Source organism: Stegodyphus dumicola, chromosome 1 (assembly GCF_044657685.1).
Source record: "Stegodyphus dumicola isolate Sdum_Otavi_A_Nest chromosome 1, ASM4465768v1".
NCBI classification, from domain to species: domain Eukaryota; kingdom Metazoa; phylum Arthropoda; class Arachnida; order Araneae; family Eresidae; genus Stegodyphus; species Stegodyphus dumicola.
This window is the reverse complement of record NC_140768.1, coordinates 125,559,565-125,587,268: the sequence shown is the minus strand read 5'-3', so window position 1 is coordinate 125,587,268 and position 27,704 is coordinate 125,559,565. Positions and strand designations below refer to the sequence as shown.

Sequence of the window (27,704 nt, the reverse complement as noted above, 5' to 3'; positions counted from 1 at the left end):
TAACTGATGATTCTAAAATTTTATTATCATTAAGACTGGAAAAAATACACGATTTAATTCATTTTCATACATTTTAAAAGAAGTTAAATTTTTCAGAGAGTTACTGTAAAATATTTATTAGAATGTCAAATTTAAGCATTTCAATTATTTATATAATAAAGGATAAATTTTATATTTATATAATAAAGAAAAATCGTTGATAATATCACTCTGATTTTAGTGGAGATATTTTAAGAAATAAATAAGTGAAAGCTGGAGGAAGAAAAACTATTTCAAGTTATATGTTTATCTTAAAAGTAACGAGAGAAAAACATTGTTAAAAGAAAAGGCACGCATATCGAAATTGTTCCCTGTACTGCTGACAAATTGTTATATGGCATGCATACTATAATGTTCATGAATAATTTATTGCTACTAGATTAATACAGGCATAGCATATTTCTAGGGACTGATTTGCTGTAATTTCCAATTTGATTTTTACATACTTTTATATTTAAGACACTAATTACATCACACTGAAGATTACTCAATGCAATAATTCCATTGCAGTTTTATAGAAAATTATAAAATTTTCAGTTTCAATAAACAAATATATAATATTTCGATGACTCAGCAGGTAACATAATTTATTATACTAATTCAGAAGTCAAACAACAAAAATCAATTTTGTTGTTTGACTTCTGAATTAGTATTTATTCGGCGTGTTATTGTGTCTTAATAATTTATTATCTTTCAAGTTTTTTTCGAAAACACCTCAGCAGATATAGAATCAGCCGCAGACTGTACTAACTTTAACAAGCGCAGTATCTGAGTGTTCACATTTCTGTTTTAACTGCAATAAGAACAAGTATAAGTGGCTATGTGGATAAAAGAGATGATCATAAGTATTTTGACCTGGTTTTGGTTTCTGGTCAATACGTTGGCTGTAGGGAAGATTTCGTGATTTTTTCCATGTGAACTAGTTTTTTTTATAAATTCCTCTAAGTCTTTCGTTAAGTACATACAAAGTTGCTACATTAAACATTAGTAAGTGTTTACATAGGTAAACATTTTAAAAGCTACTAGCGTAAAGAAAGATTATTTAAATTATGTTTTTAAAATGCAAATTCAGAACACTGAAAACCAAACATTAAACATTATAAGACTAATTTAATAATCTTTGGTTTGGTTTACTTGAAAACTTTACTTAAAAAACGTTGAAATTTACAATGCTTACAACAAACTATTATTCTGCCATATTCATCGAATGCGTTAATCAAAATCTAAAATTATTTAACGTAAAATGTAATTATCCGAAAATTATGTAAAATGAGAATTTTTTTGCACTATATCTGTAGCTTACAATGGGTAGAAAAAAAGATAGCTCTAGATAATGAGTATTTCTACAATGAAAAAACTCTATTGACTAGAAATAGTCTTTGGAGACCTTAGTGTCAGTTAGCCTGCGGAGGTCAGGTTCCCTTCCAAGTCGTTTTCTTTTCCCAGGAGGCAGGGGTAGAAAGGATTCTTCCCGATTGTTATTACTTTTAGCAAAGACGTTTACAATTATCTATTCAATCCTTGCTAATCAGACGAATTTGAGAAGAAAGGGAAAGTTGTAGATAAATTTTGCTTCTTCCAGTGCCAGTTACAAATCGTACAGCTGTTCAATAACATTTGAACTATATCATTAACGTTGCATATTACTGAAATGTACTTGTTCTTTAAAGTCCTTGATCTGTTCTAAAAATAATACCGCAGAAGTTTCAGAAGTGAAGTACAATTTAAAGCTACTTAACATTTCTATGCATATAAAAAAGTAAAACTGTTTAAAACGCATATAGTTTAACGCTTCCTGTTTTATTTGGAATAATATTTCAAAAATAAAACTCGTGTTGGTTACGACCCAAGCAATACTTAACGGGATAAAGAGCCGTACTTTGATAATGCTAGGATCATGCATTCAGTTTCGACGTTTTAATAAAATCCATTATGATACTTATGCTGGTAATTATAAACTGCATATACGGATACAGAAGTATGATTAATACACTAATATCACAGAATATAAGCTTTTTATGCTCTGACAAGTTTTGTCAAGATACCAATTTTTAGTTCATATACAAGTCGTAAATTCCCTAGCCAGATTCCTTTTTTATATAAATAGATGCATAGAGGACAAAATGAAACGGTTAATTTTATTTTTTATTCTTTTTCAAAATTTAATTCTTTTAGATATAATTTTTAACGGTAAACGATATTCTGCTAAGTTATAATACAAAAATTATTACTAATAATAATTTATATCCTAATATTTATATCCTAATTTAATAATATTTATATCCTCATTTATATCACTCAAAACAGAATTGGAAAACTCATTCAAATCATATTTAATCAAAACATTTTACGAAGCTATGGGAAAAAGGAATTTTGGAGTTTGTTTGATTTTTAACGGTGAATTCAATCATTAAAACATTTTTACCGTGTTTCCTCATTCATAAAACATTAGCAAAATAATTTACTAAATAATTCTTAGATGTAATAGTATTCATGTTTATCTTTTGTTATATGACTAAAAATAAATAAAAAAGCGGCTGGTATTCAATATTTATTTTTATTTAATTACAAATACTTGGCTACTGGTACTCAAGACATAGTCTTTTTATATTATCAGTTTTCTATTAGGCCTTGAAATTATGTTAACGACCTAATAGAATTCGGAAAATCCTATGATTGCATAAAACTGCGGGAGGTGCTAATAATGACAAATTTTAAATGAAAATAGAAATTTATTTAAATAAATTTATTTAAATTCTATTTGTGAGTGTCTGCTTTATGCATTTAATGTATCAAATGCAGAAAAGTGAGAAAAATCCATCCAACACAGAGAAATAATTCTTTCTAGTCTGTGGTAAGATTGTATCAAATTCATTTAAATTTCCGTTTCAATTCGAAATGCGATCTCTCAAATTAACGAAGGAATACATTTTTGGCTTTAAATTCCACATTAGTAGCAACTGTATAATAGCTAAACTTACCAAAATATTTGTCAACCGCCAAAATTCTAGAATTTGCTATAAAATCCCGAAAAATATTAGGAAGATTATTGCTTGCCAATTCCACGCTGAAAAGACGAAGATGAGCTCGACTGTTAACGAACAACTTGTGGAAAAAATTCAACGCTAAAATATAAATGCATATGCCAAATTTTCCAAAAATTTCTGATAAATATTGTATTCTCATCGTAAATATATATTTACTTATAATGTGATGAAAACTGAGTCGATAAAAGAATGGATTAAAATTTAATTTCCCAAAATAAATTGGCCTACTAAAACTAAATAAAATAGATAAGTAAATAGTAAAAAAATTGTGTAACAAAATAAATAATGATCTTTCTTAAAATATTGCCCAATAAAACATGTCGAATAATTGAAAGTTTACAAGCTTGGAAGCTAAAATTCTAAAAAAGATTTCGGAAAATTCGGCCGTCACATGTTAAAAGAAACAAGTCTACAGGCTACTAGTACAAAGAAAGAGGAGGGAGACGAAACTAAACGCAACAACTACTTCTCGCCATTCAATAGCGGGGAGGCAATTTTATGGCTTATCCATCACACTAAGGGGAAGCAAACATACTGCCCTAGGCTGGGCCATCTTAGAGAGATTTCAGAAAACGAAAGCGATTTTTTTGGAGGGGTTTGTTGTCTGGCAACGCGACCGTTTTCAAAGCATTTCGTTCCGAGAAGCGGGCTCGTTGATGGGTTAAAATTAAAAGAATTTTTAAAAAATTAGTGCTCTGTTAATATTTGTAACGTGTTTTTCTCCCAAGAGTTTTAGCGCCACGTTCTGAAAATCTTTTAATTATTCGCATCATTTACCCGCAATGCGTTTACAGAACGAGCTCCCGTAAATTTTAAAAACAGATTCATTGACGTAATGCTTGTTTTCTTTTTGCTGACAAAGACAGACTCCCGAAAACGACCTGCGAAGGTCACGTCTGACCTTTTCCTTCTAACTAGGAATTTAATATCCGCCCAATGTAAGAACCGACTCATCGCAGTGAAGTAAACACGAACCGACATTTCCTGTACAGTTTCACCCGATCGGCAGCATATTCACCTTCTATAATTATTTACTGATCATTCGAGGCCCAAGGAGTTCCACAGACAATAATATAGTTATAGGAAAGAAGAATTGAAGATATCGTTTTAGATATAGTAATGTTCATATCACTATGTGCTCTTATGGAAATATAGGGTTTGAAATGAAACTATGATAATTACTGGTAGTATAGTTGTGACTAGCTTGTTATTTTCTTACAGTAAATGCTTTCTTCGAAAATTAGATGATTCACGTCATTTTCCCTTCTTGATGTTAGGACGATAAAATTAGTAAGATTAGAGGAAAAGTATGCTAGGAAATATGGTAAGTAAAAATGCTAAAATTTCAGATTATATAGCATAGATATTGATAATTAAAATTTAATTAATAATTTGCTATTAATGAAACACAATAATTTGAAATAAATAAAATTGAATAATTTCCCATTAACAGTTTAATATTTATTACTATTTAATTTTGAAATAATTCGCCAATAATTTGATTAGTAATATAAATTTTGATAATTATAATTTTGTTGATATTTGTCATTAACTAAACGCAATAATTTTCTATTTATTAAACTAGGTAATTTATCTTTAAAAATTTGACATTTACTTTAATTTTCTTATTAATTATTACAAGCTATATTAACTAATAATAACTGTAACATTAATTAAACCAAACGTGCAGTGAATTCAGTCACCTGGGAAGAAACCCAAGTGGAACTCCTAGCATTCAGTGCTCTCAACCCTCCACCACTGGTGGACTTTCACATTTCTAAGTGTTTTTACTAATGAATACTAGAGACATACTTTAAGTATTATAAAACATAACTATTAATTCAATGGCTTCTTCACTGAATAAAGAACTAAAATAATAATCTCAAAATAATATTTGTTTCCAACCTAGGATGATACATCCTTTCCATTTAATTCTATTTATTTCTATGTTCATTTTTAGACTTTTACGTTAAATAATACTAGATGAACTTTTTAACTATTCTAAAACATAACTATCTGTAAATTTTGCTTTATTCTTAACCGAAAGATCAATGATAGTTTCCGTTTCCGATAAATCAAATTATTGCCAACTCACGAGGAGAAATTTATTTCATTGAATTCCATTTGGTTCACTTTTAGAATTTTATATTAAAGAATACTAGATTCGCTTCTTATGTATTAAAAAGCATAACTATCACTTCAATGTTTTCACTATTAAATTAAGAAATAATAATAGTTTTAATTCCGATAAACCAAATTTGCTGCCACTCAAGATAAATATCTTCCATTTAATTTCATACAATTCTAAGTTCAGTTTTGGATTTTTATATTAAATCTAGTATTAACAAGACATGCATTTTAAGTATATAATATAAATATGAATTCATTCTCATTATTTAATTTAAAACTATTAATAAAATTTCACTGTTCATTTAAACTTAAAATACTATTTACAAAAATTGACTATTATACCTCACTACAAGATCTCTTTTACATATCCATAGGCAAGGAAGATAATCTTCGATCCGAAAATTCGATAGCGAGTTTTAAGTGAATAAGCACGATCATATGAACATATTCGTATGATGTGTGTGAATTCAAAGAATGTATCTGTTTATTTTATTCATCTATAACGGGTGCATGTAACCTTATATAATCTTTCGAATATGCGCCACAAAATTCTACCACCCCTTTTCACCGCAAGCATTTTTCAGAGCAACGCTTTCTGATTATATTAACGCAAATCCGATTTAATTGAAAAAATTCCAGATTCATTTTCAATGTCATCCATTAATTTTTGATCGTTAGTTTCTTAAATATTGCATCTAGATTCACAAAATTCAAAGTTGTTTCTTCACTTCAGAGTTTCATACGTACTTAAAATGCAATACAGAAGTTAGTCTGTGAATCATTAAGCTAGCATCCTGCGCAGGTAGATGAAATATCCATACAGAATCGGAATACCAACTCATCAGAATTCCTTAATCAAATAGTCACCTCAGTACTTCAGAAATAGTTCACTCAGTAACCTAGATTCGTAAACATAGATTGGCTCAGTAATCTAATGATAGTCGAGGTCTATCAATAAAATTATTCTATTCCTTTAAAATATAATTTGTCAAAAGCCCTATATAATAGTCACGGACTATTAATAGAATTCATCGATTAAAATAATCCATCAAAAGATGACTTGTCCATAATCCATTAGAACAGTCCATCAAAGAAGAATTTGTCAGCAATCCATTAGAATAGGCAAGAATCCTATTTATTAATCCTATCCATTAGTTTAATCCATTATTATTAATCCTATCCATTAGAATAGGTTTATCAAGAGACCATTATAATAGTCATGATCTATGAGCAGAATTCGTCAGTAGCCCAGTAGAATATTCCATTAAAAAAGGATTTCATTTATTTAAAAAGGATTCTGAATTAGAATAGAATTTGTCAGTAGCCCATTAGAATATTCATGATCTATGAATAGCCGAAGAGACCGTTACAATAGTCTCTCAAAGAGAATTGTCAATAGTCCATTAAAATAGAATTTTTCCAGAGCCCATTAATTAGAATAGTCCATTTGAACAGAATTTGTCAGTAGCCCACTAGAATAACCATGATTTATCAACAGAAATCTTTAGTTACCCATAAGAATAGTCCATCAAAATAGAATTTGTCAATAATTCATTACAATGGTCATAGTCTATCAATAGAATTCCTCAGATGTCCATTAGAACAGTCCATTAAAAGAGAATTTGTCAACATTTTATTGTAATAAATTTGTGTCAATAGTCCATTATAAGACATTTAAAATGCAATGCAGACATTAGACTGTAAAACAATGAGTTGGCATCCCATAAAATATTCATACGTAATCGGGAAACCAACTCAATTTATTCTTTAATGTAAAACTTTTACAGAGTCATTCGATAAAATAGTTTATAGATCCCAATGTATGTATAAATAGTCACGTCAGTATTTCATGAATAGTTCCTAAATAGTTAAGGTTGCACTAATAGCCAAGCATTCATACAGGCCGTTTAAGTGCTAAATAAATAAAATATGAAAAATATGGATAGATAACGGTTTATTTTAATCTGATGAAAAATCCTTAAAATTTAGACAATCTAAAAAAATGAGCATGTAGAATAACAAAAAAGATCCATAGCTAAAATTCTTTTCAGCCCAGTCAAAATATTTCAAAATTTATTTTATTTCCTTAAGTATACAATTTTCTTCTTTCATATAGTTATAAAATTGGGCGCAAGTCATTTTAAAATTAGGATAGATCAAAATTACTTTGATCGTTTCCACTGACAGTTTGTTTCTTTTTTGAGACTACTGAGACCGATATTAATGAAAATATTCTCTCCATATTTGCATTGGGAGTTAAAATGGCAAACAGTATTCATATAGATTTATTAGACCTGACTTCTAATCAACACAGTTTGTATCTGCAAAACACTTCAACCAGTTCTCTTCCATACACAATTTCGTAGATGCTTCGCAATTTTGGTTAGTATTAGTTTTCTCTAAATAATCTTTTAGGCACATAAACTATTTGAATAGAATCTCAGTGTTGCCAATATCGATGTTTCTTACTTGAAAATATGCAATAGTAGACTCCATTACTTCCCATTCAAGAACTTGTTAAAGGGTCAACCACTCGAACACTCTATGGTCAATTTTCGAAATGATTGTGATCATTCCTTAATATATTCCACGGGAGTATTAAAGTATTTTCAAGCGATTCTGCTTACGTGCTGCTTGTTACCATTCCAATTAAATCTGATGAGGACACCAGATGCTTTCCTTGTACGCATCTTAAATTATACACACTTTTCGTTCCAGTTCGTTTAAACTTATTTCCACGAAATATTCTAACTTAGTAAACCGATTCCTCAAGGCAAGGTGAAAATGATGTCAAAAATTTCAGATTTTGAAATTAAATATCCCGGTTAATTTTTGTTAAACTCCTTTCATTGTAATTTTTTCTAAATTGTGTATAAAACTTTCCCAAATATAAGTATAAGAACAGGGACACAGTATTCAGTGCTGGACTTCGCTATTTATCCAAAATTAAGTTTTTTATTCTTCAAATTGCCAAAACATGAATATTTTCTTCATTTAAAACGCTTCTGTGATTGAACGTATATGTCTAAGACCAACGATTACGAAAATAAAGGCTGGGTAGGGGAGTTGGTATTGCATATATAAACTTTCGGGTATTGTCGATTGTAATAAAAAAGGGAAGTTCAGTCTCATACACAAAATTCAATGTTCTATGGTTAATCGTTTTCGAGTCTGTGAGATGCATACAAACGCGACGAAAAAGTCCTTTTTAAATTCATTTTGTAGAAAAGAGTTCTTTAGTCTGTCTTTATAGATGTCACCAAAAACAACCTTGCTCGAAAACCAAAACCAAAAACAACCTGGGCTCGGGAACGGTGAAAAATGTATTATTCCTTATAAATCTGAGAACCGAAATTTTTCGGGATTAAAATACTTTCTTTGTTTCGTACAAGGAAGTAAACTTTGCATTTTTGTTCTTTAGATCATATTTTGTTTTGACACTTGTAATACCAACTTTACTTCCAGGATTATAATGTTTTTTTCTTATTTTGATATAGAAGAATAAAATGATGTCTTCCATATGCATGACAATCATTTATTTAAGCTATGAATGAGCAGCGTCTTCATAGCTATGAGGACGGTGTTCATGTTGAGTAGAAACATGAACGACAAAGTAGAAACATAGTAAGTAAGATACGTTATTACATTTCTCGCTTACATGCGATACTCACCATTGACGTCTCAGAACAAGGAATATATCTGCCTTTCGCTCCGGAGGAAAAATTTATGAATAAAGCATGTTGTGATAAATCATCGCCTCTGGACGGCAGCGAGTCGCCACTTGACTCTGAATCTGAAAAGAAAAGAGGAGTGGAAGCGTGCTGGGCCCATAACCAATGAAGAATAAAATGAAGTCTTCCATATACATGACAAACATTTATTTAAGCTATGAAGATGTTGAACAACAGAGTAGAAACATGAAACATGAACTACAAAGTAGAAACATAGTAAGTGAGATACATTATTATACAGAACTTAGCACTTCTGCTTACATGCGATACTCACCATTGACGTTAGCTAACTATATAGAAAAGTATTAGACAGCAGAGAACTTGCTTATCATGCGCATGCGCTAGGGGAATCAACGGAGGTTGCCAACAGATATTCAAAAGCATTGAGCTATGAATACAAGAAGCAAAAAAAAAAAAAAAAAAAAAAAGGCCTCATCAATGAATCATCAAAGAAATATTTACTACAGGTTTCTTAACCAGGAGGCGGAAATGCAGTCATCCTTTTATTTAACTGTTAAATATTTATTTTCAGTTTATGAATATTAGAACTACTTTTATTCAAGTTTCGATATTTGTCTACACCTTTATTTTTTATTTATAAAATACATGTTATAAAATTATTTAAATCTAGAAAAAGGTATGTATTTATTTTTCAAACTTTGAAAAAGAGGAAAGGAATGATCGTCTAGCAGTTGTGAAAAGGGTACATGGAAAAAAAAGGAAAAATCTTCCAATGCATGCCAGGGGTTCAATATTTTCTCAGTTGCGGATTAAAGTAATAACCACCTACTCCCAAAGTAGGATAATAAGATTTTGTCAGCAACAAAAACATATTCTATTCACAAAACTGAGTTTTTCAAAAGCGAGGTCGAAACGGGACAAATAATAATACGAAACTAAGTAGTGAAAATATGAAAAATAAAACAGTAGTTCTATATATACGGGATTCATGGCAAAAAATAGATGCTATGTAAAAATAATTCTATATAAATTGGATGTATGGAAACTAGGGTTATCATATATCCAGTATATATTATTTTAATTCAATAATAATTTTATATGTATATATGTGTATGTGTACTTTATATGTATATATATGTTCGCGTGTAATTACTATTTAATTAAAATAAATTAAATCTATACAGGCAATGAATGAATTAGAAAATTGAAATGCAATCAAATTATTAAAAATAGTTAAGTAAAGTTAGTGGCATCTACTAAATTAACTACTAAAAGTAAAAATATAGAAATATAAAAAATGCACCGTAATAAATGCAATAAGGAAAAAGCTGTATTATCACTGTCATATTGAAACGTTTTCAAGATACGGAAAAAACTAGCAACTTCATCACCTCTTTCTCTGCTATAATCACTTATGTTTCCGTTCGTTTCTAATTATCTAAGGCACCAAAATCAATTTAAAGTTATTGATTTCAATTATTCATCGTCTGTTTACTTTTAATTTAATTGAATAATTATTTTATATCAGTCTTAGCAGCAATTGCTCAGGATAATGTCTTTAAAGCCCTTTTTACATCATTATAAAATTTGGTAATCTTCTTAGCTGCCATGAACTGGAATCAAGCTTTTGATGGGCAGACAGGGAATTATCGCTAAGTCTAAAAGTTAAGCTTAGTCGACAGAGTTTGGAAAAGGTTTTAAAATAAACCTTTTTAATAAATGAAAATTAAAACATGAATGCACAAATCATACTTTCAATTCAGTCAACAATTTGTGGCTATAAAACTTTAAATAACAGTCAAATGTAGAATTTAAATTTAAATAAGCTAGTATTCAAAGGCTATATAGGTCCATTAACGCGTATTTGACTCACGAAACTTACCGTCGTAGATCTTCAAATATCGGCAGTTATAATGCAAAACCGAAGACTACAAATAACAATAACCTAATAACGTGGCCTTGAAAGACAGAGCACTCTCTGTCTTACAATCTAAAAACCTCAGCTTATCAGCTTTTTACGAATTTTGGGTACTTTTCCGTTTTCCCGAAGCTAATCTCGCGAAGCAGACTTTGTTGGCGACAACATACAGTATACACATAAAATTGATAACAAATGCTAGTTCTAAGAATTTTTTATTTTGAAGGCATTTTAAGATGGTTTAAAATTTTGTAAAATGTCAATAAATAAAAATAATAGACTTGTAAAAAGACATTAATTTAAGAATTTACTATGCTATCATGGTTCAACAACCTGATTGGCCGATTCGTATCACATGACCCCAAGTGATCTCATCTCATGCAAACTAAGCTACAAAAATATAATTCTCTCAGTAATTACCTACATTAATTTTAAGTTAAATCTTAATTTGGAATACAAGTTTAAATGAAAGAATTATTTTAATACGTACGAATAGCTTACTCAGAAATTATGTAAAATTGTAGAGCTTTACTTCACTAGTGCATTCGCATTAGAACTGATGAATTTAACCCTTGATTTTGCCTTTTCTATATTTTTGCCTTCGGGTGAGTGGTGTGATTGCATTAATTATCTTTGTAAATATTCTATGTAATTGTATGCCAGTATTGAAAGAAACAATCCATCTGGAAAGAAATAGCTGCGAATTGTTTGAAAATGAGGCGTAAAAGGTTACCAGAGAAGATATTCCGTTTGGCATCAGTTGTACCATTATTGACGACTTTATCGTTTGCGCCGGCAAAACGGAAAAGTACCGAATTTTTTAATTAAATAGGTAATTATAGTGTAATTATAAGTACAACTGTTGTATTTCTTTTACATAATGCAACATAAAAAACCTAAAGAGACTAGCTATTCCGGAAAAGTAAAAATACAGGGCAAGTCCATTTAACACTGAGTAAATTGGTATCCCGGTAATTTGACGAAAAATCGCCAAACTTGGCGATCGTTTTGGTCCGGTCTCTGTATCACCATAATAAGTATTGTAACTGAAAAAAATGTAATTTATTACTTTATTGGCTGCAACCGTAATTTGACACTCATATTGCCTTCCAGTAATTTCGAGAAGCAGAAAGCACTAGAAATATCTCGGCGGCTGGGTAAAACCTATATAAGGTCGGAGAGAGAGAGCATCTCCTTTCAATTGTTTAGTTGCTATTGTTGCCAATTGTTAATTCAGCGGGAGCTGAGATTTCTTGGGGTTAGCTTTCTCTTTAGTTGCGCTTTACATTGCACTTTGTTTACGTTAGTAGTTTGAAGTAAAACTACTAATTGTGCTCTGTGATACTGTCAGCACCTCTATGAGAATTTCTGTGAAAATTTTGGAACTCTGAATTTTCTTTCCTTCTTCTTCCCCCTTATTTTTGTAGTATATAAAATAAACTTTATTAACCTACTAGCAGCTTCGCTGCCAGCCTTCGTCTGGCTTTTAAATGCACCTGGAAAATGGCTGAATGGAGCACCAAACGTTAAATTTAAAACCTGCGTAGAATTTTACTCTGCAGAACAACTTCATAAAAACCTTATTACGTATAACAAAATTACAATGAAATAAGTAATATCCCTTAATACAAATATTAATTATCCTAATAAATAAATTAACCAACTTCCCTTTGCAAAATCTTAAGAACTCAAATGGTATAAAGGAGGTTAAAAACTTTGTTTCCTAAAAAAATCTCAAAACTTTTCAATATCTTAACAGTGAAATGTTTTTTGTAACATAAAAATAATACAGAAAACAAAAAAATTCTGAAAAGCAAAGTATAATTAATGATATTTTATCTTACATTTTTAAGAGAAAAAGATTACAATGAAATAAGCTATATCGCTTAATACAAATATTAATTATCCTAATAAAAACATTAACCAACTTTCCGTTGAAGAAAAGAAACCATGCAAAACTTTTCAATATATTACAAACAGTGAAATAAGCAAAAAATAACATGAAAGCAACTCAAAAAACCAAAATCTGGAGAATGTCGACTTTCACCGGTGAATGTCAACATTCACATAGTCGCTTAGTGTATGTCCGAAATATTTTTCAAATACTCTTATTTCTGATTTACACCGGTCAATGTCGACATTCACCATGTACTAATGGTGAATATTGAACATATAAGAATATTATATTTTCTTCTCCGAAACTCAGTCGCGAAAAAACGCACTTGAGACTTAAAATAAGAACTTAAGAGCATAAGAACTTGAAACACACAGTACATTCAAAATGAGAAAGGAAAATAATAGAAGTTAAAAACTTACTAAATTATGTGATTCAAATCTTATTTATTGCATTAACTTAAACTATTATAACACTTTGAATTGCACAAGAGGCCCTTGCTTTTACAACTGCATTTATTTGTGGAACACTTACTTTTGCAATGTCAGCGTGTACATATACTCCTCTCTTTTCGACTTACACTAGAGCATATCTGTGATTGTCGACATGCACCGGTGAGGGTCTACAAGAATGTAACGTAATATTCGATCTTTCACCGACGTATTTGGTGAATGCTGACATTCTCCGGTGAAAGTCGACATTCTCCAATTTCGGTCTTTCACAGTAACATATATATATAAATGACAAATGAAATATGCCAATCTCTTAAAAATAGTGGCATTAAGAAATACGATGAAAGTTGGTGCCAAACCCAGAGTTCTAAAAGAATGGAACTATTCAAATTGATGCTATTTCATCAAAAATCGATCAATAAGACAGGAAAATTGTTGCCAAAATCACATTTTTAAAGATGTGAGATGGGAGAAGTGTACTCGGAAGCTTCATTTAAAAAATTATTTAAAAATACAAAATAATTTCATTTTTCCAAAATTCTTTTTGTAAAAGCAGTCGCAAGGATGAAAGTTTAACGTGTCCAAAAATCAAAGGAAAACAAACTGTAAATTTTTAAAAATAAACTATTTTAGAAAAAGTCCCGTTGAAAAGGTGTTAAGCTCCCTTTGTTAAATAAATTCGTATTTAATCGATTTATTCAAACACGAAATTTATTTTAACTTCGTAAAATAGCTAAGTGCCTACGTTTCATGACGATGTGAAAATGGAGTGTGTAGAGTAAAATCTCGCTTTTCTATAGCCCATTTTGTCTCAAAATGACGCGATTTCGTCACAAAACATAAAATAAAAAAAATTCGAATTCGAATTCGAATTTCGAGAAAATCGCTTCGAGGTGCTCTGGCTCTTGTCTAGATGCACCTATGTACCAAATTTCGTAGTCATGGGTCTATTAGCTTACGCGCAAGCGCGAACGAAAGACACACACACAGACTCTTTCTTTTATTTATATGTAGAGATTATAGGACTTGTGTGCACTCAACTATTACGAACCCGTACGCACGAAACAAACTTAAATACAAGCGAGTTAATGCGCATTCTGGCGAGAAATCAGAAGAGGAAAAGTAACAGTAAAGATCCAAAACATAAAGTAATTGATTAGATTAACCTAATGGAACGTGGCATCATGTTTTCAATTTTAGTAGTTCTACATCTATATGAAAATGGAGATCTTATTTATAGAATCTTAGAGAATTTTTGTTCTAGGAAGCACTGTCAGGCTTTAATATAGGCAGATATAATTATAATATTAACTGTTAATATTATTTTCATTAACTAAACATGACAAATATTTATACTTTAATTAATGTTTTGTACGACTATCACGTTATGATAAATAACTCACTGCTAATATCGTTCCTAATAGCACATTTTTAGACTTCAAGTGCATATAAATTATTTATGTGAAAATCTTTTCGGAATACCAAATGTAATAAAATTATAAATTAATGAAACCTGAAAAATTCCAAAAGAATATTACTGAATGGCATTTCATGGGAGAAAATCAACCTCGAATAATTCTGTTTTATTTATTAACCGCCCCATCAACGTAAACTGAATATGCCGTCAAAAATCGCAAATTTCGGAATGAAATTTCTGTCGTACGGGACTCAAGCGTTTTGTACTTTATTTTCTATAATGACTATTTTCCTAACTCGTAAAATTTACCATAAGTATACGAATCGTAAAATCGTTAAATTAATTATAATTAAGTATACGAATCGTAAAATTTTACCATAACACTGATTTCTTTAAAAATGTCAAAACATGAATTTCTGCATAAATGAATGTGACTGTGAGTATTTGTTCTACGACCAAATTTTGTGGATATGACATGTACTTTTTTTTATATCAGGTATGGTCAACGAACAGGCTCCATTCGATTACGCCTAATATTTTATCGCCATTTTCTTTTTCACCGTTTTCTACATTTTTTTATTCTGACATCAGAAATTAGTGAATTTTATACCTTCTCTTTCAGAACATCAAGAACCAAATCATGACGACAAACGTATGGGTAGAACAGGTAAGAACACTTTTGCTCTGCAATATCCTATTTTTTTAATTCTAAGTGCACTTTGTAGCGAGACTTAACAAAATAGCCTTAAAAATAGTCCGTAGTAAAATACTCCATGACAAAATAGCCTAAATATAACTATGAATATCTTATTTTTAATTTCAACTCTAAAACCTTTTTATTCGAATAGCGACTTTTTACAACATTCGGCAAATTATATATTCGGCAAGGGTATAGCATTGTTCTTATCATTTCTACTCCGCTTCGTTGAGAACCGCTCATGAATGAACTTACGCATTAAAGTCACGATAAACAGTTCATAAACAAGATTTTTGACTTTCCTAATTAGAATTCTGGAAATACCTATTTATATGTTTCTAGTTATAGTTATATCAAATGAGTTAAATTCCACTCCTGATTTGAAGGAAATTTTGTTTCGTCATTTAATGTTATCATACGGTTAATGTGATAAAAAAAACCTGTGGACAGACGGGATCATATTAAATAAGGCTACTGTATACAGAACTGTTAAAAATTTATTCTTGATATAAAATCGATTATTCGGGCAAATAGATTCGTTCAGATAATCGATTTATTGCATAACGTGATTGCATCAAGTGGCGTCCATTACATACAGAATCCTTTGTAGGAGTGATGCGGCAAGCTTTCGCATTGGAAGTAGGTCATTAAGTTGATAAAAGAGTCATTGAGTTGATAAAAGATGTCTTTGCGCGTGTTTATGGATATTTATGCCCTAGGCAGAGGCTCCATGAAGTAGGATATTTTCTATTATTGTGTACTGTATCTAATACTGTATACAGAATTGTCGCTAAATTTATTCTTAATATTAAAATCGATTATTTCGGATAATTGATTTATTGTCCAATGTAATCATATTAAGCGTCGCCTGCTCTATACAGATTATTTTAGAAACTTATTTCTTAATATAAAAATTGATTAGCCCACCAATTCGATTCTTTCGTTTAATTGATTTATTGTCCAATTTGATAACATTAAAAGGCCCCTGCGGTATACAGAAATGTTTAAAAATTTATTGGTAGCATAAAAATCGATTATCCGAACAAATCCATTCGTTCGGATAATCGATTAAACGTGTAACGTGATCGCATTAAGAGAGGCAAGCTTGTGCAGATTTCTTCAGGAACTTATTCTTAATATGAAAATCGATTATCCGAACAAATCGATTGTTGTCCCTAATGATCATATTAAGAGGCATGTGCTAAATACAGAGTTGTTTTAACACTTATTCTTAATATAAAAATCGATTATCCAAACAAATCTATTTGTTCAATCCTTTATATTCATCCCTTTGACTGTTCCTACTGATCTATAGTTACTGTTAAAGGGTTTATAATAAGATTAAATTTGTAACTCAAAAGTCCTTCGATTGTGTTTCGTTAACTGAACTTTTTTTCCATGACAGGAGTGGAACGACTACAAGCTGAGGTGGGAACCGGATGAATACGGAGGCGTGTCCAAGCTGCACGTGCCGGCCGAGCAAATATGGCTGCCGGATATTGTCCTTTATAACAAGTAAGTCTTCCCATTAGCAGCAAATGTAGTAATATAGCAAGTCACTCAGGTAAGCATTAAATACCTATAGCACATGCTTCATTTTAGAAAGCATTGTAATTTTATTGCGTAGTTAGGGATTCCTAGTAGAAATTCTTTGAATTCTATACTAAGAGATACCTCTTAATAAAAATCATCGCGTCCCGCAGCAAGTGTATTTTCACTCAGGAAATCATCCAAATCCATAGAACACCCTTCGCTTAGAAAGAGTTATGTTGCATAGCTAAGAATTTCTTGTAGAACAATGCATATCCCCTTGTAAGGGATAGATCTTATAAAAATCATCGCGCTTTACAGTAAACGTCTTGCCCATTAAGAAGTCATCAGAAATCTCAGCGCATGCTTTTTTTAGAAATCGTTAAATTCCGTAGTTAGAAAACCTTGTCGGAAATATCAGTGGACCCCCATACTAAGGGATAAATCGTCGCATTCCATAGCAAGGTGCTTACCCATTAAGAAGTCATCACAAGCCGAAACGTACACTTTCTTTACAAGTTGTACTGCATTCCTAGGGGTTCCGCGAATTAAAATCACTGGACTCAGTAATTTTTCATTCAATTATATCGGTGCTCGAAGGTAAAAAAATGTGCAATGCCCTCGAAAGGATTCTAACTCCGGGCCTTCCGAATGCGAGTCGAGTAATTACACCACGAAGGCACACGGAAACGAAGAGGAAAATACCTTATGTATACCCTCTTTTAAAGAACAGAATTGGAGAACCAATCACCAAATTCCGGTGGTGATGATCTATCGTCCAAGACCTTTTTAGTTAAAGCACCACTTGTAAATGTCATTATGTTATATCGATGCTGGTAATGTGAAAAATGAGCTGGGATTTGGGCCTCGGATCTCCCGAATACGCATCGAGCGTGCTTCCAGTTACGCCACGAAAACATGCCGAAAAGAGAGAACAAAGAAAATCTTTGTTTCTGTACAACAATATGAATAATAAAATCTGATACGGATACCACACGACTTCCTTGTACGGTCTATTAAATTAAACGTATTTTTTTGCACTGAATTTAAACCTATTTCCTGGATTTATTCTAACTTATTTAACCGATCTCTCTAGCCAACTTGAAAATGGTATCAAAAATTGCAAATTTTGAAAATAAATGTCCTGATCAATTTTTGTCGTGACAGAGTTAAACTTATAATTTTATTTTTTCACAACGAGTATAAAATTTTTCGGAATATAAGTATAAAAAACAGGAGACCGCATTAAATGTCAGCTGTCATTATTCGTCCAAAATATTTTTTTTTTAATTTGACATTGCCCAAACACGAATACTTTCGTCATTTAAATAATTTTTATAACTGGAATTATTCAATTACAACCAAAGACTGCGAATAGAGTGAGGATATTAGGGCCAAGTAAGGAGAGTGGATATATATATATATGCATTTGATACTGCCGAATGCAATAAAAAAGGAAGATGCATAATTAGATGATGTAGCAGTCCTATACCCAAATTTTCAACGTTATTACGACTAATCGTTTTTAAAATTTTAAAATCCTTTTTGGAAAAAAGAGTACTTTATTCTGTCCGTATGTACAGACGTCACGGAAAAAAATCGTCCGAATGAATTCGGAAACAGTCAAAATGGATATTTCCATTGGAATATGATATCCTTAATTTTTTTGTGATTACAGTATTTTCTCTACACCGTACAAGAAAGTAAAACATTATTTACAATCAAGATCCTCAAAGAAACATCATTAGCACACTGTCCATCTCAAGCAGTTCGTAAGGAAATAGTTCTCACGAGGGTAGCATTATCTCTAAAAGCTAAAAATCTCCTATTTTTCCTTGCGTGCGCCATTTTTATGCTTACACCACAACGCAATGTGCCCATCTGACCTTGTGAAATCACATTTGATGCGTTGAGTCGTACCTGAAATTTTTGAAAGTTGGTATTTTTTAGCAATTTTTATAAATTTTTCGAAAAAAAAAATTTTGAATTATATCATATAAAGTTTTAAGTTCCCCTGCAAAAAATAAGAGGTTTATATCCAAAACTTCCCAAGATATACCTAAATTTATATAATGGCACATTTTAAAATTTAGCATATTTGTTATAAGCAATAATAACTACAAATATGTTTTACCCAGATTGTTACTATCTTCAACGAATTGCAACAGTTGTTTTGAACCTTAAATTTCCAAATAAACTTCTACTCAGAGTTATTCACAAGAAAAATTTTTATTCTCATTTTTATAAATAATTTCTAATAAATATGCTTTAAAATCATATATGAAAAGCTTTTTTAAATTATAAAGAATATTATTCCAAAGTTTTTTTTTCATAAGCGGAAACGTTTTTCCTTCATCATATTATCGTTTAATGTTATACTTAATTTGATATGCAACCATATTTCATATTTTGCAGATTTCAAAATTGTGTAACATATATGCATATCAGTACTTCAGAGCACGTGAAGTAATATCTCAAAATTAGTGTTACAATTAGTATAAAAAATCTGTCTTCTTCTACTATACGAAGGTTCAGCAGAGGTAAAATTTACTAGTATAAAAGATTATTTTCTTATTTTGGGTGTGTATAGCAAAGGCAACAAATAAAAATTATTCTGAAGTTGTTTTATATCCAAAGCCATTTCATGACATTAAATGCATATTAAATTTGTCAAACAAACTGTTATTTACGTTTGAAAGGGCGCTAATATTATCATCAAGGATATTTTTTTAAAAGTAAAATGTATTTTTATGCAAACCTAGAATTTAGAATAAACATATTTTTTAAAGTCAAGCTGTAATTTGTCAAAACTCTAAACTCGAGTCATTAGTAACATAAAAAAAGATGAATATTGTTACTTTTATTTTGACTTAATCTTATTTCTGTTATATTAGAATTTATTAAAATTTTTCTGGTACCCCTTTCTGGTAAAATAATTTCAAAACTTTAAAAGGTTTTCCTTCTCCGTGGGCATATTACTAATTATATTGTAGAGACATTAGGTATTTTTGGAAACAGGCGAGATGAAAAATTAGCAACGCCTTCGCCGGGAATCGAACCGCGGACCTCTGGAATACGCGCCTAGCGTGCAGATCACCACATCACGAATGCATTCGAAGAAGGCGAAAGAAATAACTTATGATATGTCATTCAAAATTTCTACAGGTAAACTACTCTTTCTGTCAATTCTGCCAAAAAGTACAAATAAAATGAGTTTAACCAAGGTATGACAGAATAAGTTCTGAAAGAGAGTGCTGCAATTCAACCAGTAGCATTATATCTATCATATGTATTCCGATTGGATAATTGCTGTGGTTTTCGATGATTTTCTGGTTTTCTTAGTTTAGTACGTTTAAAACTCGAGCATAAATTAAGTTAGTTGGTTATTTAAATATGACAGAACACATGGTGGCTATCCACCTAACAGGAGGAATTTCTTCATGGAGGATTTATGTAAGGAAAAATGGATAGTATTGACGCTGCACATGGGGAAAACATTAATAAAAAATGGAGAATACGCCAGGAAATATGGTAACTATTCAATTAAACTTGGCCGCAGACTTATTGGAATACAGCAGCCACTGTTATTCCCGGTGGGTCTTGGAATCTGTTACTGGCAAATATGATATGGATTACGAATAGTAATCTTTATATAGTTGCGCTTAACAATTATTCAATTAAGCATGACCTAATCCAAGACTGAACGAGAATACTGCGTCTGCTATTATTCCTGGTACATTTTGGAAACTGTTGCTGAAATTCTCCAGTAACGAACGAAAATGCGAAATACGAAACTTTCGAATGTGATACTAATCGAGAACATGAATTAATTTATGGTTATGTTTAATAACTGTTGAATTAAATTAACCGCAACTAGGAATGCAGCACGGCTATCCTAGTTTATAGTGTCCGCAAATTGTTACCAATATGTCTTTGATATCTATAAATGTAAACTGTCGATTACGATGCCCCTGTACTGTTCGCTTCATTTTTAAAGGACTATTATTGCAGATAAACATGTTTTCCAGGTTGAGCGTTGACACCAATATAACGTTGGCTACATACTAACATTTAAAAGGTGGTGAAGTTTGAAAACATTTCACTTATGAAAACAGAAATTAGGAATGCGCTTCCTGTCCTCTAAGAACTAACAAAAGGACAAACAGCAAAGGAAATTAACTATGAAAAAGCCTTTTGAAACCTTTGCTTTAGGAGTGGGCGCAATTGTTAATTTTCAGGCACAAGGCAAGGGAATATATAGGAACAATTTTTTTCTTTTCTCGTGATTTTCTGCTGATCCCTAAACTAGGGAAACACGCATGAAATTGTTATTTCTTAGCTGAAGTAATTGTCGAATTATGAGACATTAAAGTTTGCAAACGCTGCCTTATATTGAAAATGAGCCTTGGTAACAAATATTTCCTAGGTACGCCTAACATCAATATGTATCCTAATCAGTTTTAATTTGTTTTTCAGTTTGAATAGCTTAGAATAACAGGTATTAGCAATTTTAATTCATACACGAAAATAATGTTTGGCCATTTGTTTCTTGCATAAATCGGCAATTCGCCTTAATTTTTCATGCAAGTCGAGTAACAATTTTAGCTTTATACACATATAAACCAAGTCACCTTGCATTTATGGGATATTAGCATCTTTTTACTTCCTTGTACGAAATATAGAAAGAATCTCAAAACATTTCGGATATTTCAACGAAAATCTCCATTTTTACAATTTTTCGTTTTGCGTGACATCTATATTTTACGAGTCTTATATAATGTATCATGAACAGAATGAAGAGAGGAAGCTCTACCAAAAAACCAAAGATTAGAAAGGCAAATCTATTTAACACTGAGGTAAATGGCTATCTCACTAAGTTTCCGAGATACTGCCAAGATAGTAGTGATTTCGGCAATTCATTTTTGTCGCCAAATTTGGCGAGAAATTTCCCAAAAATCACCAAACCTGGCACCTATTTGGTAACATTTTGTTCCGGTCCTTGTATAACTGTAATCGGTACTGCAATTAAATATCAGTAATTGATATGTAACTGCAACCGTATACGACCCTTACACGTAACTTCAGCTGTATATGCCTTCTGGTAATTTCAAGGAATGGAAGGTACTAGATATTTCTCGGCGGCAGGGTGAAAACTCTGTATGACCGAAGAAAGCATCATTTTCTCAGTTTTCAGTTCAGAGTTGACTTCGGAGTGTGAGAATATCGCAAGTTTCGCTCTTTGGTTGCGCTTTGCATTACTTTGTGTTTAGTGTTCCTAAAACTTTGAAGTAGTGAATGCTGATTGTGCCCTATTTTATTGAGAAGAGCTGCAAGAGTGGACAGTGCCATAATTGTAAAATGTTTCTTTAAAAAAAAAAAATTTATCCAGCTACCATCGGTTCTGTATGCATCCAATCTATTATGAAACCCTACACAAGCAACTATTTGTTTTGTCAGAAGTAGGATTCGAACTTATGCTCACGGACGTGGACTGTGATCAGAACTTAAGTCTGGCACAATTTCCATCATATGTGGAAAGTTTCAGAGAGAGTCGGGACGGAATTAACGTTTAATTCCGGACAGAATAAAAGATTCTTTTTTCTAAAACGGTTTGTAAAATGGGTTTAAAAATTTATTTCTCCGCGACCTCTGTACGTATGTATCTGGCATAACTCAAAAACAATTATCAAAAACTCAGAATGTTGAAATTTTGTATATGGGACTGCTATAATGTCTAGTTGCGTACCTTCTTTTTTATTGCCATGAGGAGTACCAAACGTGTATTTGTATACATCCTCCTACCCGGCTTTTACGTCCTTACCTGGCCTTCATTTCCGGAACCGTTTCTCGTTATGATATACATCCCTGCTCAAAAAATAAGCACTGAAGGCAAAACACGGAATAAAAAAAACTATTCAATGGATAAGCATGAAACTGATCCAAGAGCTCTGTGCGACATTACTAAACTATACAGCAAATCGTAAAGCAAAGATATACAAAAACACATGCATTACGATCATCATATTGAAAAAGACCAAATGGGTCGTAAGCATGTCGAATGTAAACATCACGCTAATAATAAGTATGATACTTTGTAGCTGAAATGCAACTGAATGTCTCAGTGTCTGTCAAGACTTTTTGTATGATTGTATGTTTTGCAAATTATTATATGCCAATACTTTAAGCAGTCTTGTATTAGTCGTTTTTATTTTATAAGTATTTATGTATTAGTATTCATTTAGGTATAGGTTTATAGGTATATGTTTTGCACTTAAGCCATGTTGTAATGATTTAGATTAATTGCTTCAGTATTTGTATTATATTTCAAGTCTTTTCGTATAATTTATATCTGCAAATCTTTTATATGCCAGTTATTCAAGCATTCATGTATAGTCGGACCTATATATATGTACTTATGTATAAATAATCATTTATTGATAAGCTTTCATATATAAGTATTCAATTATGTATAGGCTTTTGTGAACAAGTATTCATGCAAAAGTTTTTAAGTATTATCTACGTATACATTACCACGTATAGAATGTTGATAATATTTGCCCACTAAATGTATTCAGTCTATGCAGTGTTTATGTAGTGTGTATTGTAGTATACTAATGTCAAATATAGTGCCCTGTTTCTTCATGTAGTGTAGAGTAGAGTTAATTTATGAAGTGTTTTCTTCTGTAGAGTAGCATAGTCTATTTTTAGTAATGTAGTGTTGTTTTAAAACTTTATTTTCTTGTAGTATACCACGCTCTAAATGTACCAGGCAAGGCCTAATTTTATGTACATAATAGCACTTATGTATCCTAAGAAGCAAGTGCTATAATTTCCTCAAGCCCCTGTTTGGCAATGTAATCTTCTTATTTGATCTTAAGCTCCCGATGTGGTCCTCTTGGGATCCTAAGGGGTGTTGCTCTGGATAGTTGCAGGCCCCGGACGATACCCGAGTAGTCACTGTAAAGCCATGTGGGTGGTCTGGGCCTGCTGTCACCTGTCACCTGTAGCTGAAATGCATGCTTGACAACTCCAAAGCAAGCTGCCAATAGTGTTGTTTATTGCTTCTCGTGGTAGTAGGGATCATTCCTGTAGTAACGCGTGTCATATAGGGAGCACATATAGGGTGCCTGCGGCACACAGCGACCAGCTATCTGTCATCCCAATGTGTTTTGGCTTAGCCCTTGTGCTGCTATGTGCAATCTTTATCTTACTGCAATAAACTCCCGATGCAGTACTTGCGGGGCACCAAGAGCGTGTTGCTCTGGACAGTTGCGGGTACCGAATGGCATCCGATTAGTCATATAAAGCCGTCCAGGTGTCCATCCCTTCATTCGCTTGTCACCTGTCATCCCAAAATATTCCGCACGTGCTCTATGGAATTCGGGTCCTGTTATCTAGCAGGTCACAGTAGGTGTGGAATTATCTCATTCTCCAGATAACTCCACAACATTCGAGCTCTAAGCGGACGTACGTCATCGTCCGTAAATATCGCATCGGTACCCATTGCAGCAATAAAGGACGCACAAAAGGATGCTGAATTTCTTCGCGAAATCTGGAACGGTTGTGACGGAACCACCACGAATCACATATCGGTCTGTGCGGTCGTTCCTTGCTATTTCAGTCTAAAACAAGTAAGCCTCTTCCCTCTGTAATTATTTCTTTCGACGATGTTTGGAGCCCAGTAGCGTATCTCTGGCTGTCATCATATCATTGTCCTTAGGAAATAGTTCTGGATATTAAATCTAGACTCACCAGTTTTACCCCAATGCTCTGGTGTCCCACTACCATGTTCACGGACCCAATTCAGCTGCACTCTGATATGTGGTGGAGGAAGAAAAAACGCTAACCACAAGTCGTCGGGCGTACAAATCACCTTCATACAGTCGATGTACACGGTTTGGCGGGATATGAGCTGTCCTGCAGCAGCAGAGAGATGCGACGCCAGTTGTCGTGCTGCTAATGATCTATGGCTTCTTTCACATAGCAACAGGAAACGATCGTCTGACATGATAATACTCCGACGTCCAGACCCACGTCTTCCACAAGGGTAGTGATCCCTTTGGTAACGATTCCATAGCCTTTTGGTGATGCTGCGATGCCCATTCAGCTCTTTTGCAATAGCGGATTGTCTTACAGCAGCTTGCAAAATCCCTCCTTCAACGTATTTCATCGTGCAAATGGTATTCATCAGGTCATGCTTTCTACTTTGGCTATCTCGGATTACACGGAACTATCGCAGCTTGCGAACTGACGCATAGGTCCTGCATGACCCTTTTTAAGGAGTTGTGATGTGACTGCAGGTTTGTGTTTTATGCTAATTTTGTTTGCTTATTTGCATTCGGAAATGCAGCCTCATATGTAAATTTAGTTTTAATTTCGCTTTTTACATTATTTGTACATTTCCGACGGTAGCATATGCGCGGAAGTGCAATCTTGTGTTCAGTTATAATCAAATAATATAAATATTTACGGCATTGAGCATTGGTTGCCACATTAACTTAGTGAGCACATTTTTCATTATTATTCTTATTTTGATAACCAATGTAATATCGCTCTTTAGTTTAAAAAAAGAAACTTTTACTGATTACATTTTCATTGTATTCTATTGAATTTTGTATCTTTAAGAGATTAGAGTATTAGTACAGTATTCTAGAGAGCAAGTGAATTATGCGAAACATACTGAAAGATTTTCCCCCCGAGGTAACATTCCACTGCTGAGGTTGGTATCCTGAGAAGTAAAGAGAAAGACTTTCTCTTGCCGGTTTTTCGGTTAGAAAGGAAGGTTTTTCTGTTCCAAAAGTTAGAAGAGAAATCTTTGTCGTGACCTTCGCAGATAGTATTGTTAGTCAGACGAAAACAGGGTTTGTCTTTGTTAGTCACAGGAAAACAGGGAATTCACTGCGTGGAAGAACACATTTTAAAATTTAAAGGACCTTGTTTTCGAAACACATAATGGAAAGGAAAATTATGGTAATTTTTTAATATTTAGAACTTACTGCTAAAACGCCAGGGAAGAAATACGGTATATTAATCCTATTAATATAACAGCAATAATGTTCTCCCTGAACAGTATGATAATAATAATAATAATAATAATAATAATAAAAGTAAAAATAATAATAACAATAACAGTAATAATAGTAATAATAATAGAATGAAGTTTCCAAGTACACATATTTCGTATCTGCTACAGAATCATTCGGTTTTTCTTTCAAATGTAAAGAAAATGTATTCAGAAAAATATTAAAATGCAAAATATTCAATGCCGTGGTCTAGAATATGTTTTAAATGCGATGCGGAAAACATGAGGAATGTATTTTATTTATAATTTTATGTCTATCAATTTTAAAATAGTGCAGATGGCAATTACGAGGTGACTATTATGACGAAGGCGATCCTTCACTTCGACGGTCAGGTGATCTGGAAACCCCCAGCCATCTACAAAAGCTCGTGCGGAATCGATGTCGAATACTTCCCATTCGACGAACAGACTTGTTTCATGAAATTCGGATCTTGGACGTATGACGGATACACGGTAATTCTATTCTTTTTAAGCACCTGGTCTAATTTACTCTCTAGTATACAAGTTACTAATGTGTGCAATTGTTTACTGAGTTTTTTATTCTGTACTATAGCAATCAGTTGCAATCTGGAAATCCCATTCAAGGAATTTATGTGGGCGACTGCAATCATTGAATTACAATTGCAAATTCTGCATCAGTTGCAATCGCAAACATCCCGTAATTGGGCTTATGAGCTTTGCAGACGCAACCGAGAAATTAATGTCCTGCAACTTCAATCGACGAGTAAATCTCGATCGGCAAATTATATTTTTATTCATTGATTTACATTAAATACAATTATAATTGTTAATTGTCTGCTCAGTAAATCTGTTTTTCTCCATAAATTCTGCGACTGCAATCAATAAATCAAATTTTTATCTAATTAATCAAATTCTCGATTGCAATCGATGGTTTCGATTGCAAAACAAAAATGAATACCATCTGATTGCAATCGAAGAGTAAATGGAAATTAATGAATAATCGTAATCGACAAATTTATGAGTAATAGAAAATGTTAGTGATCGCTATCGATGAATTATAATTTTATTCATTGTTTATAAAGAACCTAATTTTTATTCATTGTAAGTTTGTAATTAATCATAAATTCTATGACTGCAATCAATAAATCAAATTCTGCAATTTAAATGAATGAAATTCTCGATCACAATCAATGAAATTCTGCCACTGTAAATCCCGCAATTATGCGATTTCACTGCTCAATTGATGTTTCGAATTGCTAAGCACTATTTAATGTCCTATGATCGAAATCGAGGAATCATAATTTAATTCATTGATTTACAACGAGCAAAATTATATTTCTGAATTGTACTCATTGTAAATCGGTAGTTCATAGTAACTTCTGCGGTGAAAATCAGTAAATAAAAATCTACAGTTTCAGTGAATTAAATTCTTGATCGCAATCAAAGAAATCATGCGATGGTAAATGCCATAATTCTGCGATTTCATTGAGTGCGATGTCAGTCTATGTCTTCGATTGCAAAACAAAAATTAGTGCCCTGCGATTGCAATCGACGAGTAAATCGCAGTTAATAAACAATTGCACTCGATAACTTTTGATCATGAGTTGTAATTAAATTCGTTGACCTTATAGTTGACCAATTATATTTAATCGTATTCTTCGCAGATTTGTGATTTGTGATTTTGTAATTAATAAATTTACTATCTCAAATTCTGAACTTTTCTTGTTTGACAGGTTGCGATCCCAATTAATGAAACTTTTAGGGCAATAAGTGAAATTGTACTATTGCAATGATTTCTCTGTTTCATTGATTACGATTCCAATCAATTAAATTCTTCGATTCTAA

The 27,704-nt window shown here is 32.1% G+C and overlaps 1 protein-coding gene across 1 annotated transcript in view; it reads left to right on the top strand.

The window, feature by feature from the left end:
* The window catches only part of LOC118198463 (acetylcholine receptor subunit alpha-like 1), a 57,675-nt gene that overhangs the window by 8,480 nt on the left and 21,491 nt on the right, over nucleotides 1-27,704 (top strand). Inside the window, exons 2-4 of the mRNA XM_035370145.2 lie at nucleotides 15,212-15,256; nucleotides 16,692-16,801; nucleotides 26,171-26,351. Coding sequence (XP_035226036.1) covers nucleotides 15,212-15,256; nucleotides 16,692-16,801; nucleotides 26,171-26,351 — 336 coding nt within the window. The remainder of the gene's footprint in view (nucleotides 1-15,211; nucleotides 15,257-16,691; nucleotides 16,802-26,170; nucleotides 26,352-27,704) is intronic.